Below are 19,163 nucleotides of genomic sequence, written 5' to 3'. Positions count from 1 at the left end.
TCATTAACACTACCATGCAGCTGTCAGAGCTACATACCAAATCCAACTTTGAAATGTTGCTTTTACAACAATATGACTGCATACACTTTTCACTGCAGCCTCTACTTGCACTTATTTTGCAGGCTAAAAATACAGCTTACAGTTCAGCTGTGTGGAAAAATATCTGAAAATAAATGTGAATGAAGTGGAGTTTAAAAATCAGCCAATTAAATGTGGCTCAGTAAGACATGCAGACCCACATTCACAAATCAGAGTGGAGGGTAACATGCAAGATGTGGAGCATCCAATGCAAAAGAAAGGATTCAAAATATTGATTTTATCAGCGTCAAACAATTCACTTTGTTTTTGTGCACTTCAAATATTTTCTACTTTATGATCTGTGATTTACTTTTTTTATTTTTCCCAGGAAAAGAGTCGACCTACACCAAAAACAATGACCACGCACAAAAAATAAAGGTGAAGATAAAGGTCCTAAAGAAAGAAAAAATGTAGACCTGCTCAGACACACCACTAAAAATAAAAAAAATTCTTTACAGCACTGAAGTTGAGTTATCATTCTCTCCCTCTGACTACACACACACACACACACACACACACACAGCTGTCGCCTCAGCGATGGAGCACATATGTGCCCAATGAGAGTATATGTGCACGCGCACGCACACACACACGCACACACGCACACACACACACGCACACACACACACACACACACAAGGCAAACCACCAGCTGAGGTATTGAGGTGCTGGCTATGTGCGGTGACAGGTCACATTATTATTTATGCACAGTCATAAAGAGAGAGAGTAAACTCTTCATAAATCACACGTCCCGAGAGGGCCAAAGAGAGAAGGAGGGATGAGGAGGAGGAGGAGGAGGTGGTGAGGGAAGAGAAGGCGCGAGGGATGTGGGTGACAGGAGAGCTCCAGGACTCGTATTTCTCAGACCGGCAACACAAACATCAAACCGGCTCGTTCATCATCCCTGCAGAGCAAACACAACCGTGGTGGTTACCCTGGTCCTGTTCAACATCTGTGGCCATGACACACTGACACACACACACTTTCACTCCCAAACACACAGTAGACCATCAAGGTATGTGTGCTCCCTTGGCACACAGAAACTCATAACCTTTTTCTCATAAACGTGCAGAAACACACAGTAATACACACAAATGCAGAGTGAAACCACACGCATGTTCCAGCTCTCTCCCCCAAAAGTCGGAGCTAGAGCCTAATAATCAGCTCTCTTTTCCCCGTGGCCGTCGCAAGGCCAGCTGCTCCCTCCATCCACCCTCCCTCTCTGCTTCCTCCCGGGATCTGACAGTGAAATAGAAGGAGTGATTAACTTAGAGCTGTGAGGCTGCCGCCCTCTCACCTGTGGCTCTCTCCTCCACAGGCTGCGCCTCCCTCCTCCTCCTCCTCCTCCTCCTCCTCCTCTTCTTCTAACTCCTCCATCTGCCCTCCCTTGACATTAAACTTGCATACTAGACATCAGCTCTTACCCTCTGCCTGTTGCCTTCTTTGTGCCAAAAGAGCTTTGAAATTATCTTTAGGTGGTTTAAAGGCAAAATCTGAACTTTTCATTATATAAAACACAAACTATTAATAGCACACTGCTTTTCCACAGTGACTATGATGTAAATTCCTTCTTTTGATTTTTCATTTCTGTGTCAGAGTGTTTCCATGGCTAGAAAAAGCTCTTCCTCTGCTTCCTTACAGGTAGTCATTCTGCCTTCCCCCCAGTTGAGCCTGCTTGCATACCATCCATATGAACTATACCTTACATTCAGTACATGCTGTTGACAGGGAGCGGCCACATCCCTCACAGCCTGGAGGTGCTACCGTTTTTTTAAAATCTTATATCCATCAATATACGTGCTCAACAACAAGCCCTAATAGACAGTTATCGACACAGCATCACAGCCTGAACGGGAAAAGTAGTTCCATGTTTTTAAGCCTCTTGAGTCGAAATCACCACCTGACAACATCATCCATCCACATATGTGAATGTGAGTGGGCTGCAACTCCCCCTACAAACAGCAGCGACCTTTTCAGTACCATCAAGCTGAGAACAGGCATAGAGAATATACTGTATGTACTGCGGCAATACTCTGACTGCATAAGCTAATGCAACTGTTAAATTAAGGCCCATTACCTCAGTGTACACCATCTTTTACTACAGAATTTACATTTTAATTAAATACATGGAAACTAAAAAAAAACAACACAATATATATTAAAAGTTTATTTATTTTAATAATATCTTTTATTTCAAGGTGAAGATTCGGGGGTTTCAGACTGCTGGGCAGAAAAAAACAAGCCACTGAAGACAGGCATTGCTCACAAATTTCTAGAGCTGTACTCAAATTAGATTTGTCCCAGTCAAATTTGATTCATCCAAGTCAAACTGGATTTGAGTGTGGGATGTTTTACTGCCTTCTCTGACACTTAACATGATCATCATTTATGCAAATACTTTTCCTTTCAGCACAGCCAAAGACATAAAGGAAAATAGTTTAGTAATAAAAAAAAAAATAAAAAAAATCACTGCATGCTGCACGGCCCCAGCCCTGACAAATCCAAAGTCCCACTAGTGTGAGTGAAACAATCCCTCCTCTTTGCTATACGTCCCTCCTATGTCAGATGTAGGCTAATAATTCAAGAGGCCTATTCAGACACATTACTATCCACAGAGCTCCATTCATTAGGCCAATCAGTCAGGTGATGAGGGTGAGAGGCAGGAAAAATGAATAGCAATAACACTGTGTGTGTTTTTGCATGTGTGCAACACAATGGATACAGATGCAGTTTCAGCTGTGTAATTGCACCAGAAATCATTACATATTTTAACCTAAATGGTTGGATTCAATATTACAAGCATTTATCTTCTCGTTCCTGTCAAACAGACACACACAGAGACACACACGCACACACACACACGCACACACACACACACACGCACACACACACACACATTCAGGAGTGTGACTTTCAGCTGATTTGAGTTATTAGCAGTTGGAGCGAGCGCTTTCACACACCCTCAGACAGCACACACATATACACTAGTTTGGGGCAGTGTCACCCAGGAAAACAGATGGCGTGAGCCTGGTTAGGTCAGGGAGTAGATTTGCTGTAAACAAGATGATCTATAATAGATCATTAGCTGGATGTGATTAGCTCTTCTGCAAGCTGCTGTGCCAAAACCCCTGTTAACAGATAAAGCTAATACTGGCACTGAACCCAACACAAGCTGCAGCTTCAGTATCAACATGACTGAATCCACTTTTTTCATACGTTTCAGGTCCATTTTTGTTGTTACAGGCAAGTAGCTACTGTCTTGGCTATATATACACACAATACGACGCCTCTTCCTCTCTACTACAGTGATTATGTGCACGTGCCATCAGAAATGTGAGTTCACGGAGTGCAGTGCCCCAGTGGCCTCTGCATGGTCGCCTCCCCCAGGTTCCTGCTGCCAGACCACAGCAGGCACGGCCAGGTTAGGTTACAGCCTGACCGTCTCGCTCCATTAGGAGCTAATGGGCAGTGTGATGGTGACACAGAGGGCAACACAGAGTCTGTGTGATTAACAGAATGAGAGGCACCAAAGGACAAGATCTGAGTGTGTGATGACCTGGCGTGGCCTCTATATGTCACAGACACCTACACAAAGAAAACAACAACAGCCCTTATCCTAACGGGAGTCCTAGTGTTTTGCTTCAGTGAACTGACAAATCACTTTGGAGAGATGCCATCATTCAAAGTCAAAAGGTACCAACAGATCATCTGAAGGATTAAAAATCTAAAGTGCAACGTTATGAGAAAACTCAGCATGCATGCAGTTAAATGAAAAGCAGACAAGCACAGCAAGCATTATTTGTCCTTAAGCCTTCCTTGAGTTTTCTCATCATAATTACAATTAAACAGCTTCTGGTGAAAGTGAGTGTGTGTGTGTGTGTGAGACAGAGTGTGTGTGCAGGGGGTATTGTTAATTGAACATAATCACATCATGAACTGAGGTGAAGCAGAAAGTGGGAAGTTGAGTCAAGGTCAAGGCTGATGATATATGATCAGCAGGCAAAACACTCAATCGCCCTAATCTGATTTGATCCAATCTGCAGGAAACGGTCTGACACAGAGATAATCTAACCTGATCCAATATCATGTATGTTTATGTCACATTTGAATATATTATTGTTTCTCTGAAGTGCATGACACACACACACAGAGTGGGGACAAAGCAATAGAAACACATCTTTCACCCATCCAGTTCAATAGCTCTGTAACAAATCCCATTTCAGTGTTGAAAAATATAAACTGACAGCTGGCACCTCCGATCTCAGCACTGAAAAAGCACCTATCCATTTTCTAAGTTTGCTTGTGAAGGTCATTGATTTGCAAGTCGCAAGACCTACACTTTGTGCTTCAAGTCATTATGTCAAAGAGCAGCATAATTCAAACCAAACCTTTAGGCATATTTATTTACAACGACAACATCTAGTCCAGGATAAAGTCCTCAGATTCATGGGGAATATGAATAATAGATGACGCTTCTGCTATATAGACAAAACAATATTTAGAAATATGACTTCATATAATGAGAATATTACAGCCAAGATGGAAAGATTGAACCAAACAGCAATTAAAATATTCATTTTCCATTATGCAATTTAGTTTCAGACAATCAAATCTTAAATGCTGCACATGTCTGGAGCCTCCAGGCTTCAACTGTGATGGCAATCCTTTTTGGAAAAAAGGCAAGAATAAAATCAATTAAGCAGACAACAGAAACATAATGGCTCGCTACAGCTGATTCGTTTTATACCCCAGCCATGTTCAGAAGCCTCGCAAGATTTCTAATTAATATTCAAATGTGTTAGACAGACGCGGTGTTCCCTCCGTCTTCACAGGTAAAGTATGTATGGATCGTGATTACAATGCGAAGACAGTAGAGATTATGATTGGGATGGCAGGCATGTGACATTTTCCTAATGAGCACACTTAAACCTCACGCACCCACTCATCACTGGTCATTCAGACAGTGTCTAGAGTCATGTGACTATTGAGGTGCCAATCAAACGTGTCTCGCCCGGGCAGTGAATGAGGCGAAGTGAAGTGAAGGAGCGAGATGTCAGGGAGCGTCAAAGGCTAATCAGCACATATATGCCGCGCAATCATTTCCCATTCACTAAACTTTTCCTGCAGCACATTAGCACGTTTCTTATTGTCGCCTGTCAGAGGGGCTGACACCTGACATGTAATAAATGACTGCAGGCAAATCACCCAACAACTTACAACACAGCTCTCCTGGAGGAAACATCGACTGCAGCGTTATTTCACTTCACTATGAATTTGAGACTGAAACTACAGATTGGACATCTTTAATTCACACCGTTGTATCTCCAGGTTTTATGCAAATACAAATGTTATGTATATTGAATTGATTCCAATTTGTGCTGTGACAGAGCAGGCTTACAAAATACTCTCCCAAACTCAAGCATTTACCTGTCTGTAATTTAGGTACATTACTCTGTGGAATTCCCTTGTAAACAAAGATTATTTTTCATTCTGCATCCTACCAAGGGGCATCTTTGATGCTGAACAAACATGTTGAATATATTTCCTTATTCATAAACCAATTGGAATTTCATTTTTGTGGATATTTCAAATCCAGATTGTTTAAAAGTTTGAAAATTTTCATAACTAGAGCCAATTTAACTTCTGCTAATACTTCAGTTTTATAAAATATGTCAACCTGGAAAGACTGACTTATATTTCAACTATAATAACTTTTCATAACAAAGAGGCGGCACGTCTTCAGTCAAATTTAAATTTACTGATATGAAGAACCGTCTCAATCAGTCTGCATTTTACTTCCCAGGTTAATGAATTGTTTTTTTGCAATATTATTGTCTAAGCAGTATCATCACTATGACCTTAAATAGAGACATAAAAAACATCAAATTAATTTGGTCTGACGAGTGAATATAGTTTCTCATTAATGTGTAAATAAAACACTTTCATGCACATCTGTTGAAGCTGAAAAATGAAGTGAAACGTGCCCGTACATGAGAGTCAATTTAAAAAGTTCATTATTCAGAAGAAATGCCATTTCCTCTTAAAATTATTGAAAAGAGGCTCATGATCCACATTTAAATATTAAAACATTTCCACGCCATCCATTCACTGTTAGAGCATCGTGTCCTCTGCTGTGGCATGTGGGAAGGAGAGATGGATGATGGGAGATGGCCTTGTAATCACTTGGTTAACATTTGGTGGATCAGCTGGGCTACACACCCTTAAAATTTACACACACACACACACACACACACACACACACACACACACACACACACACACACACACACACACACACACACACACACACACACACACACACTGACATCTCCAACACACTGCTGCGTCCAGAGACCATTTTACGGACGATGTGTAATCAAAAGGGGCAAATTTTTTTTTTTTTTTTCATTAAATTTCCCATGAAATGAGATTTCTCGTTTGGCTGCATTGGACAGAGGTTGAGTTTTATTTAATGTGCATTTCCCATTGAAAACAAGCATCCGTGTGGATTACTGTGTACATGTGATCGCGCACATGGAATGAGGAGTGACAGTCCACTTATGAGGAGATGTTATGCTCTCTGAGTTTAATTCCCTTTCTGGAGGAGATCAGCCTGACAAGAGAGGACACTCACATGTTATAACATTCGAATTTCAGCCGCATGTGGGAGAGGGAGAGGAACGATGCTAGAGTGCCGTCTAATTGAGCCGCACGTACGTGGAGTTTAATTTCTATGATGTCCTGCAGCTTTTTAAACCAAGGGCTCCGTTTCACAGATGAGCACAGCTTCACAAGCACAACAAGAAACAACAGCAGTCATGTGTTTTCACAGTTTTGTCAGTGGAAAAAGTGTAAATGGTCAAATTGATTGTCATTTTGTCATTAATCTAAACTCTGTCTTTATATTATATTATATTTCATACATATATATATATATATATATATATATATGCATGCAGTATAGTAATGGCATGCTGGCATCTGTCTGACAGCTCCTGGACACGGTGGAGACACATGGGACTAATAGCTGTGGCTAATGCAGGGTCTCAGAAGACTGTGAGTGACAGTTCTGGGAGCAGTAAATGGACAAATGTGTAGAGGTAAATCACTACATCTGTCACTAACTGTTTTTGAAGAGAGGGTGAGGGAAGAGATGGTGGTGAGAGGGCAGGAAAGGAAAGGCAAAGAAATGTTAAAGGCAAAAGAAAAAAGAAAAAGACATTTTTAGTTCAATCAACACACTGAGGTAAAAATCGAGTCAATGGATTGATCATATGGCCCAAACCCCATGATCACAGACATGTCTGAGCGAAGGACTCCATAACTAAAATCACAGAGAAATGGACTGATCGAGGACAAAGAGACTCAAATGAGTGAACTGCTCTGAATTGACCAGAACAGTCGCACAAAAGAAGAGAAGTGTAATATCCTCCCACTTCTCTTCACCATTAACAAAGTAGCAGGACATTTGACAGGTCAATGAGTCCAACTGTCTCTGAGAGCTGCAAGGCACACGCGCGCACACACACGCACACACACGCACACACTTAATACACCCACAGTTAATGATTGTGACTGACTGAACCATGACCTGCGCTGGTCTCTTTGTGCTGTGGGTGTTTGTGTCTGTCTTTTCAGTATGTACTGTGTATTTGTGGTCACACCTAAGCCAACACCCCCTGACCACCTCCACATTCATCAGATTGATATTAATATTCATGAGGAGGCTGGTGGCCGGTGTCTCGAGATGGGGGGCTAATGAATGAGTGTGTATCCCTGTTCCTGTCTGTCTGTGTGTGTGTGTGTGTGTGTGTGTGTGTGTGTGTGTGTGTGTGTGTGTGTAACAGATGCAGGGGGCAGAACTGTAATCAAATCACAGCCACCCCCTCATCTCTGCCCTCATCAACCACCAGTGGCGCTTCCTCTATACACGTTAATGCTAACATGCTACGCTACACGCTTGCATTGCATGTGGTTTAGCACCGGCGGCAGAGACAGCAGAGATGTGTGTGTGTGTGTGTGTGTGTGTGTGTGTGTGTGTGTGTGTGTGTGTGTGTGTGTGTGTGTGTGTGTGTGTGAGTGATGTGTGTGTGCGATGTGTGTGTGCATGTGCGTTGAATAATGGTCAGGGGCTAGCCCAGATAAAGAGGTCTGGATTCACAGCAAAGCTAACCACTAGGTGAACAAATAGCTAACCATTATCTCTCATTAGCATCCGTGGCTCAAACAGGGCCCATGCTGTGCAGTTGAGGGCCCTCACAATGGGACCACTCCTGTATGATTGATGATTAATCAGCATCGGCCACAATAACAGAACAAAAAGGAAAAGCACTAAAGATAGAATCTGTCGGCTGCATTGAGGTAATAAAAACATAGACAAACAAAAGGAAGTCAGACTAATCAAGAATGCCAGGCAAGGCTCATTAATCTACGAGAGCCGACAGTGTTTGGAAGCCCGGAGATAAGTCGGATGACTGGCACATTATGAGGATCACGTGTCTCCTATTCCAGCTGCTATCTTTTCATCAGCAGCAAAAACAAAAGGATAAAATGAGAAGTAAGAAGAAAGTGGGAGGAAGGTGTGGGTGAGAGCTGAGAGAGCAAAGAAACAAAGGTAAATAGGACGGTTCCTGCACGACACAGATTCTAGAGAAGCGCAGCACCGCAGTGGGAAAAGGGGGCTGATGTCAAGTTAACTTGTTAGTGAAGAAAATGATCAAATGCCAGAGCAGGATTTGATCTATGACACTTTGTCATCAGTTTGAGGATGCTGAGAAAAAGCAGGTTTAGTTTGAAGAATGAGTCATTATAAACTGTGCCTCACCCTCTTATGCACAAATAAGACACAGATCTTATGATTATAATTCCATCTTCCCAGAAAATGAAGCCTCTGTTGTCTCTGATTGGAAAAACACTTTTTCTCAGTTGAAGATTCCCTGTGAGTTTACACATCTATTATTTAGCTCTGTCCCCCTTTTTGCCAAACTTGCAGTCCTACATGCAGATGGCACTGCGCGCGCGCACGCACACACACACACACACACACACTATATTGTTCATGCAGCCTAAAACACCAATTGTTATTGCGTGGTACAGGGTTGACTGAATATTTCATTTCCATTTCATTTATTCTTCTTGCTGACTAAGTGTTGGTAATTCATCATTCGTCTAAGCCCGGGGCTTATGAATATGGATTTCGGGCAGTTTATTAGCACATCTTAGGAATGCATTATGGGAAATTAGCAAGGGGAATGAAATTTGCTCTATATAGAAATTGGGCCACTGTCTGTCTGTGTGTATATGTGTGTGTGTTTGTGTAAAACAAAAAAACTTCAACTCCCAATCCGTCTCCTGTGAAGTTACATCACTACTGTTTTCGGAGAACTTCCCTCAGCACAACACATTAAATCTGAATTGGCGTCGTTTCATCTGTCTCAGTACAAATGAACATGACAGCTAAATCACAGAGCACCGTCACCACTCCTACTCCTGTGCTTCTGAACAACCAAAGGGAAGGAGGATTGAGGAGAGGAAGTAGGTTCATCTGCTTAGCCAGCATGCATGAAGCGAATTAAGATCAAATCAAATCAAATTTAGGTTTATTTTCTTTGAACAGATCCACACCAGAGAAACTCATTTTGTCACATTTCATATTTAGTTGGTTTGAGCACCGTCACAACCTAACCTGGGTGGGGATTTACAAATACCTTGTTTACTGGACTTCCTGTCAACTTGCCAAGCTGGAGACTTTTGTTGGGAGTCAAAACAAATCCCCTACCAGACATTAACCATGTTCGGAACAACAGATTCTCAGCTGCAGTTTACTGTATCTCATGTCAATACATCTATGTGTTGAAGGCTGGATGAGAACAGGGACACAACCAAACACGAATCTTTCACAGCACACCATCCACCCTGTCCACCGACTCCTCCTCACCTTGTCTCTGTCTTCCACTAGGTCGCCCAGCAGGTCATCCATGTCCAGGATCCCTCCTTCACTGTACTCCAAGTGGCGAATCTTCATAGCACTTTCTCCACGCTGGACACAAAGGTAGCAGAAATCTGAATTAGCACAAGACTATAAACGTGATGGACATTTACAAACCGAAATTTCTAAAAACCTTTGGTGATTGTTTCTCTGTTAAGTATGGTAACTAGGCCATTTTACTGTACCATAATGAAAGTTGTCAGCAAATAATGTGACACAAACTCACAGCCAGTCCAGACACACCAGCAGGTTTGTTTGTTAGGTACAGTAGGAACAGATGGCCTTACATTACACTGTACAAACACACCACTAGTTTATAAAGCACAGTTTGCATAGAAGAACAGGAGAGTGAGGTGAGGGAGGACACAACATTTCCACTAATGCTGCCACGCAGGGAGCAGCAGTGGTCACATTCCAGGGCGGTTTCCCTGTCACTGCAGAGGTCAAAGTTGACACACCCCTAAGAGCTGAAAATACACCGAGCCTGCTGAACAAGGACTTTGGCCTACACTGTGATCTGAAATCTGTGTGCAGTATACACAACCAAATCAATGGAGAAGCTCATAACAACAACATCTTCCTCTTTTGGTGACAGTATTGACACAACATCAGCTGTGGCCTAGCTTTCTGACAGAAAGAGGCTAAGATAAGGCCAGCAACAACCGGCATAGATTACGAGCACAAATGGTAACAGAGCACATGTGAGTTACATACTTTGTCTTTTCTCGTAGCTTTGATTCAAAATGATTCCTGGAGTAAGACATAAACGCTGGACAGGTTGTGTTATTTGTAACAATGTGTGCGGTAGAAAATGGCGTATTATGAAGTGTCCATTTCAATTAGCAATCTGTCCAGAGCAGCACATGTGTACATCCCCAGCTAAATTAGCAGCTATAGGCTATAAGCCTCAGAGGCTGGAATTGGTTTGGCTGACACACAGCAAAGAGCTTCTGCTGTATCACTGAGCCCTGGTGTGAATGGGCTCGTTTGTGCTCCACTGCATCCGAATGTGAATTACAGAGCACAAAAAAATAAATAAATAAAAGAGGGTGTCTGCCTCTCACAGTGGGCCAAGTCCATTCTCTTTAAACAAATGTTTGGGCAAGTCTGGGATTTCAATCACCGGAACAAAGCCAGAATCTCCCTTTCTTTCAGTAGTGCCCATAAAACCAACGCCAGAGCTGTGAAAGTCAAGGCAGCAAGTAATCTGCAACCACAACTAGCAGACAAACACACTGCAGTTCACACAACGTCACAGCACCGTGGATACAGGCATTCAAACCGAGAACCCAGAAGGAATATATGAACAACTTTATGTCTTCATGAGCGTTTGTATTCATTCTCAACAGTGACAGGTCACTAACAGATTCATTATGAAAATGCCTGATAAATGACAGCAGAATATATGAAAAGGTGTGTTGCTCATTTGTTTACTAGAGGGCAGCAGATGTGGGATGGAGATCCTGAAACCACAGAGCACACAGCTGTACCAGAGTGCAAACTTCACCAGAAAAACCGGTCCAACCTGCTCAACTGCTGGCATTCTTCTGCGTTTCCCTGGCACCGTGTGTGTGTGTGTTTGCGTATGCTTTATAGCGACAGCAAAGAAGGGAAGAACTGTAACAGGCTCTATTGCGATCAGCAGCATTAACAGACACACACTTTAATGAAATAAGAAGCATTAGAGTGATTTCAGGGCAAAGGATTAATTCACCTCAGTGGTTTAGAGCACAACAATGCCCAAGTGTTAATTAGCATCACCTCCACACCTGGCACACATGTGCCCAAACACACACTTTCCTACTACTACTGATGAAAAAAGATAAATGTGTAACACTTGAGAGGGAAAGTAATCTGCAGAGAGAAAAGACGGGAATAAAAAATAGCCCTTATTTTCAATCCCTGGTAGTTTCCGTTTGTATCCTCAACTCTTCCCACAAAATATAAAATAAAAGGAGTTGGGATCAGTCAGTCAGCACAGTAAAATTACCATGACAGTTAGAAAAGTAAATTCCCTGCAAATTACACCATTAAGCCCCCCACTATTTAAAGCAATATCTTTCCTTCTTCTCCCTGTCCCCCTCTCTGGTGAGCAAACATGACAGCACTCGAGAACGGTGAAGAGTCGGGGCGATTAGTGAAGCTAAATTCACTGAGGCGGCGGCGATGGTGGTGGTGCTATTTCACACTTTGATCCCCAGAAGAATGTGTAATTACACAGCTGCAGGAGAACTGTATGGATTTAGCTGTGACAAAAAAAATGTCTTTAATGAAGGAGTCGATGAGGAGCTGTCTTGGAGTTGGGTTCATCGGTGCGAGTGAGAGGAAAGAGAAAGGCAAGCTGTGAAAAGCTTTCTCTCTGAAGGAAGACAGCAGCCAGAAATGGAGACAGTTTAAACTTAGCAGTCATCTGCGGTCTAATTTCCTCTGGGCTACAATCACACCTGAACACAACACAGATACCTTAAGCAGAGATGCAGCTGTTGCATATGTCACACTGTGAGTCATGATGTGCCTGATTGAACGCAAATGCAGTTGTTTTGACTGGTTACAGTCTTTCAGTCAGGCCGGCTGCAGACTGACCCCATATCCAACTCAATGCAAATGATTCCAGTGACTCAATTTAAAAGCTAAAATGAAATTACATTTTTTTATTTTAAAAAAACACACTGATTGTTTAAATAGCGTTTATAAATGTCTGAGTATGTGTACAGTTATTTGAACTGTCTTCTGTGATTGACAGAGTTAATACAATTCACACCACACACTCATGTGATAAATGCCAACTTTTTCTGCACTATTGATATCTGGCTGCAATCTGAGTTGAACCTGAAGACTCACCGTGAGACAGACACAGCTGCAGCACCTGCCCGAGCTCTCAGCAGTCTGAGGCTGCTCAGTCAGGGTATGGGTCTAAACTAACAAAACAATCCAGGAAGACACACACACACACCAGTCAAGATGACCTATCTGGTCCTGGCAGAAACACACCTTTTTACAGAAATGAACTATTTTCTTCAGATTAAATCTTGTTGTTTATTGAGTGATTATACAGATCACAGATGGAAGTAAGAGTTTATTAAATTTTCTGTAACTTATAAATGTTAACACCTTAGGTGCAAATCTTTACACAACTCCCACAGTCCTCTACTTTCTTCATCACATGCCATGTGACCGAACAACGTGTGGAAACTATATGGGAAAATCTTTTATTATCATCACTACGATCACACGTACACTCACACTGTAAACTTTTGTGTACGCGGTTATTGAGAAGCTTTTTCTAAGTTAACTAAACACTTTTCTCAACAGAAGAATAAAGCAGCTGAACATGTACAGAGTCACAGGTTAGATCACATTAAAATAAACTGCTAATTAAGGCCTACATGCCATTACTGCACTACACAGTGAGAGAGGGCAGAATCCTGTTTACCATTTACATGGCCATAAACCAACGCACACAAACATACCCTCAGTGATTAAGTCCAGGTTTGTGACTGTCCCTGCTGTCAACACTGAGGCCTGCGAGCAGAGAAATGTGTGGTGAATGTGGGCACTAAGTGGATCCTGCTGGCAGGAGCAGCCGGCTCATCAGGTCAGATCTATCAGGTCCTCTCTGGCGTTTACAGAGCCAGACTGTCCTCATGATGGTCTGCCTCTATCAAGAGCAGGCAATGGACTGCTGAGTCAGCTTCTAGCAATGGTTCCTAATTAACATGCTCTGTGAAAAGCAATCAAGGCCTGGGTGTATTCTCATCAACACACTCGCATTTAGGCTACTTCAGCTTGTGCACTGCAGCGTGTCTCAGTGAGAGTGGCCATGGCTGTGGCCGTCAGTGAAGCAGAGAAAAGACAGCTCAGGGGACACCAAGCAAGATGAGCTCCTCTTTGTGTGTGTGTGTGTGTGTGTGTGTGTGAGGGTGTGTGTGTGTGTGTGTGTGGCTGTGGCTGTGGCTGTAAAGGTGTTTGCGTGTGCTCCATCACTGAGTGGAAGCAATCGATCGAGCCATCCAGCCACCCAATTGGTCCTTCCATCCCTGCTTCAGGGCCGCTCACATCCCCCAAGCCAACTTCTCGCCTCGCCAAGTGGGAGGGTGCGTGGGCAGGCAGACGGGGGAACTAGCCAACCGATAAGACCGGGCCTGTCACCAGTCCTAATCCCCAATCACTCACAGGACAAAGCCTCCTGTCCGGCACGCACATCCCCAACTGCGGCCACATTGAGGACATCAAACAGTAAACTTCCACCTGCCCGCTGAGATACCAGGGCTTAAACAGGGAGCTATTGTACAGGTAGACAGCCAAAGCTGGAGGCAGCGCCTCTCACAGAGAGACGAAAAACACACATCAGCAGGCTATCATGCTAGGACAGCATGCACGCAGGAAAGCTGCTGATTAATAAAAGGTCAGCTCTGCAGAATGATTAATGTTCAAGTGATTGCAACATCAGGGAGCAGGAAGCTGGGGGGGGGGGGGGGGGGGGGGGGGGGTTATATCATATTTGTGTATATATGGGACATACTGTATTCAGAAAGTGTCAATGAGACAATAACAACAACACAAGCCACAGGTAAACAACAGTCTGCACCAGTGATTCCTTACCCCATAATAAACAGGAACAAATAGGTCTGGGATGTTTTGGGGGATATTTTGTAATCGTGTGTTGTGTTTTGCTGTTTCCACCTGTTTCAACAACAACAACAGGTGGAAACAGTACAGACGACTGAGTTTAGACAGTGGAACCATGTGATAATTATAATTACTCATAATACAGAATGGACTGTGGCTGCATTGCATTGTGGTCTATTGAGGCCAGTCAGTCATTTCCTCTGATGGAGTCCAGACTGTATATTATATTGTCTTCAAATTTACTACACACCTTTTGTTTTATTGAGCCAAACTGACCCAATCTGTTTTGACTGCCTATAAAGGCATAAAATGATCACCAACTTTTTGGTTTCACCTTTTTAGTGAACGTGTTTCCAACATATTAACATGTATTTTACACTTATAGTAGGGAACCATCCAATTCATTTTTAGTTCATTATATGGAAGAAAACCAAAGTTATCACATATTAATTTTTGAAAATGTGTCAAATTGACCAGAAGACAACAGGAAGGTTAAAGTGGATTAATATTAAGCAGCAGCTGTAATTTTTATATATTTCAACCATCACTGAGAAATATGTTAAAATAATGATGTCAAAGGTTTAGGGCTATTTTTCTCTCTTACTTCAGTTAAGATAAACAAAACAGGTTTAATGGGAGTCACATGTTTCATGAATGAGACTTGTACTTGCGTGATGTGTAAAAATAAATGGTTATGTTTAGAAAATAAGAGCACCTCACCTGTCTCACTTAGGTTAAATATTATCACGGGTCACGTGACCCCCCGAGCCAGGTTTGGGACATGACTCATGACCAAAATATGAAAAACCAGTCAAATGAAATGACATTAAATGTGAGGACCCTTGGGTGTAAACTTTGTACCGACAAAGTCCCGTGAAATGACGCAGGTGCCGAGTTTTGAAGAGTGTTTACCTGTTCCAAAATCCGGCGGTACCTCCGTGCCGCTTGGTCTACTAAATCCCGGACGGTCCATCCAGCTTTACAGGGAACCACCACCGCGGTGTCCCCGAAATTTACCGTAACCTTCATACTGTCACCTCAAACGTTTTCAAAAAACAAAGTAAAAGAAGTTAATCCAAGTTTCGAGACAGTCTGTCGGCCAGGAGCTGCTCCCTGACGGAAAAAGTGGCACCTGTCAGTCGAAAGTGGAGCAACAGGTGTCTCAGGTCAGAGGGAAATCACGAAGAAATCACCTGTGTCATTTACCCACAGAAGCCGCAGTGTAAAATCTCAGAACATTTTATTTTCGGTCGAGTCGTAATATATGTAAGAGCCGGACACTGATTAGGAGCGCAGAGTTTCTGTCATGTTGGCTGATACACCCAGACACAACAAACCGAGAGAGGAACCCGGAAGAAATCACAGCGACCCTGGTTCTCCAGGAAAAACACTCTGCGACGATTATTTTGCTTCTACCAATCTATTAGGACTCATGTTGTTTATAGGGTTAAAATATAACCATATATATTCATTAAATTCAACTGTAGAATACATACTTTTTTATTTGTATGTAATAGCGACCTATACAAATTAAAAGCATAAAGAAAAATATACAAAAAGTAATAATTTAAGTTGTGTGGAACCAGCCATATGCTTTTACTATTAAATTAATTTTTTAAAAAAAACATGATTTAAGGGTCAGGTCCTATCATTTAGGACTTTGGACCAGAATATAAGGTAAAGTACAATAATAGTGTCAGAGATATTATAAATTTTGCCAGTAATATTTTATATGTGAACAACAGTGACTGGCTTATATAATATAAAAGATTACATTGACGTTTCTTGTTTTTGTTTGCTGTGTTTACATTTTAATATAGATAATAAATAAAGATAAAAAGATTGATCATTCAAAGATTAATATATGAGAAATTGAATATGGCTTATTTTAACAAGGGCCATTGTGTCTGAATAATGAAAAGACTTTTATTAAATACTTGGTGATAACTTCTGGATGCAAGATTATTACTTTATTCTTATTACTGATATTCTAGTTGTGCAACTTTTGCCTAAGTAAATTATTTGAATTAAACCACTAGTTCATCATAAAGAAAGACTTCCAGAATAACATTTTATTTGGCAGGACTGGATCCAAAATCAGAACTACAATTGCAGATTCATAATAAATTCCAACATGTTCTTACTGACTATTTTGTCCACGTTACTGTAAAGTCATATTATTTTATAGGGAAGACAGGACTGTCCACATGCATTTACAGATATTTAATTCCCTCCCAACTCTAATCCCCTTGCAGACACACATCACACATACTGATTACCTGTTATTGTCTGTCATTCCATGTCATTAGGTGTGTTGTGAAATTGCCTTTATGGGTATTAATGGCCAGTGGCACAGTCCAATGGCTGATTCTCTGCATTGTTACCTTTTCTCACAGGAATTTCCTCCCCATCAAAGCAGAAAAGCCACCACGGCAAATGGATTCATCACTGGGATAAGCAATTATTTCCACTGCCACTGTAATTCATTCAGAATGTATGAGACACAACAATGAAGCCTCTTCTGCCTCTTGTTTAATCTCACCTCTCTCATCCCCAATAAGCAAGGTGAGTGTAGAGGGGCCGTAAAAGCAGCATAGGAAGACAGAAAGTACATAAAGAGATGGAGAAAGTTAATGTTTCAATACAAGGTTCTTACCCTGAGAGCTGGGAAAATGAGCAATAAAGCTGTATGGTGTTTCACCTGTGAGAGCATACAGAGGCTGGACTTTCTACACTCCTGTTTTCAGCTGTGAAAAGGGCAAATTTCAGATAATTTCCTCAGAGCTGCACTTGGCAACTTGTTACTCCAGCATCTCTTGCTGGAGAAAAAATCTTTGAAAGTCTGGAGGACTTCATTACAAAAACCATGTAAAGTGGCACCAATAAGCTGCAACCATCTCTGAGCTAAATATATTCGCAGTAACAGCAGGTGTGGAGACTGACAATAATTTGGATGCGTTGGTGAGTGGGGTTCTTGTACAGTTCTCTGTCGAACAAACCACACTCTGATTGCAATCAGTTTTTTATGTATACATGTACTTTTTATGTGAAATTTTAAACTTTTCCTTCATTTATTTTTCTTGATCCAGAAGAAGCAAAGTGTCGCATCAGTTGTGTTTTCTTTATGGCTGGAATAAACTTCAAACACCTTTTCATTTTGTCACATTACAAAATTTAATTCACAAGACCATGACATTTTTATTCACTATCAAAAACCCTCCTAATTCCTCACTGCTTTCAAACAACAGACGCATTAACACATACATAATAATACACATCTATAGACGGGATCGTCGAGATTCATTCTTGATGATAAAATATTCTGAACACAAAGTTAATTACTTTTTTCAGGGCTTTCTCATGGCCTTCTTGTGAATGGGACTTATATTAACATGCACCCATTCTAAAAATAGTCATGTCCATATCCAGTCCATACACACAGGCCTTGTACACAAGCACACATACTAACACAAACTAAAAAGCCTTTTCCGTTTGTCTTCTTGTTGTGACATGTGAAAGGGCAGAAACCAAGTTGTTACCACACAACACACAGGTAGTGAGTTTTTGGTTGGATCAGTTCCTACGTAATGAAAGCAGGTGTTGTCTGACAGCAGACGAGTTTGACAACAGTGTCACTCTGCAGTGTTTGCACAACATTACTGTTACATACAACATTATGTCACTCTATTTATAGAGCGGTATTTGCTTTATCACACCCTCACCTGTAGTGCTGTTGGGAAATATGTGATGGGACCAAGAGTTTTGAAGATGTTGCTGTTCATTAGGATTGAAAAAGCTCTGGTTTACACGCAGCTTTGAGCTAAAATGCTGTTCCAAGTGCATAGTCTATGTGTTTAAACGCTCTATCAAGCCTCTCTTTGAGTCTTTTCAGTTGTGTGCTGGTAAGGAGTAAGGCATGTTAGCCAAAGTGTTGGCCATCAATAAATGCCCAGTGATGGTTTTTGTTGTTTTGTTCGTCTCTCTGAGTGCAATTTACAGGGTTGCGTTGTCTGGGTCGATAGCCATGTTGATTTGCTTTCAGTCTTCAAGCAGTGCCCCTTTTCTAAAGAGCAAAATTGACATGTTCTCTGCGGCAGTGCCACCACCCCTGTGTTTTAGCTCAGTGTGAGACTGAAGCCAGTCAATAGCTGAGACTTCACTTCCTGCTGCGATGCTTACAATTACAGGCCCTGAATCAGTAGCAAGGATTACTCATAAAAACCTGCTTTCGCTTTCTGAGTGTGTGTTGCTGCACAAGTCAGCCAGGAGACACAGTGTTCACAATCACAAAATCTGACTTTCATTCAGCATTCAGGCTTCATTTCAGACCTCAGGTATAATATTCATGCTGAAAAATTGCATTTCTTTTGTGTGCTACTCCTGAAGAGCTCCAATCAAATGGCTAAAGATGCTCGCCCGTGAAATACAAGTGTTTCCAGAGTTGCCCAAATTGTTGTTAAGAATAATC

The 19,163-nt window shown here is 41.8% G+C and overlaps 1 protein-coding gene across 3 annotated transcripts in view; it reads right to left on the bottom strand.

Annotated features, from left to right (window-relative positions):
• The window catches only part of pard3ba (par-3 family cell polarity regulator beta a), a 121,049-nt gene extending 105,032 nt beyond the window's left edge, over window positions 1-16,017 (bottom strand). For all 3 annotated transcript variants that reach the window (XM_026301868.1, XM_026301870.1, XM_026301869.1), the window contains exons 1-2: window positions 15,608-16,017; window positions 10,016-10,117 (exon numbers count right to left, since the gene is read on the bottom strand). In XM_026301868.1, the coding sequence (XP_026157653.1) occupies window positions 10,016-10,117; window positions 15,608-15,724 (219 nt within the window). In that variant the 5' untranslated portion in view covers window positions 15,725-16,017. The remainder of the gene's footprint in view (window positions 1-10,015; window positions 10,118-15,607) is intronic.
• Between the last annotated feature and the right edge of the window lie 3,146 nt (window positions 16,018-19,163).

This window comes from Mastacembelus armatus, chromosome 2, assembly GCF_900324485.2.
Source record: "Mastacembelus armatus chromosome 2, fMasArm1.2, whole genome shotgun sequence".
Classification (NCBI taxonomy): Eukaryota; Metazoa; Chordata; class Actinopteri; order Synbranchiformes; family Mastacembelidae; genus Mastacembelus; species Mastacembelus armatus.
The sequence above is the reverse complement of the archived record's forward strand: the minus strand, read 5'-3'. Positions and strand labels throughout refer to the sequence as shown.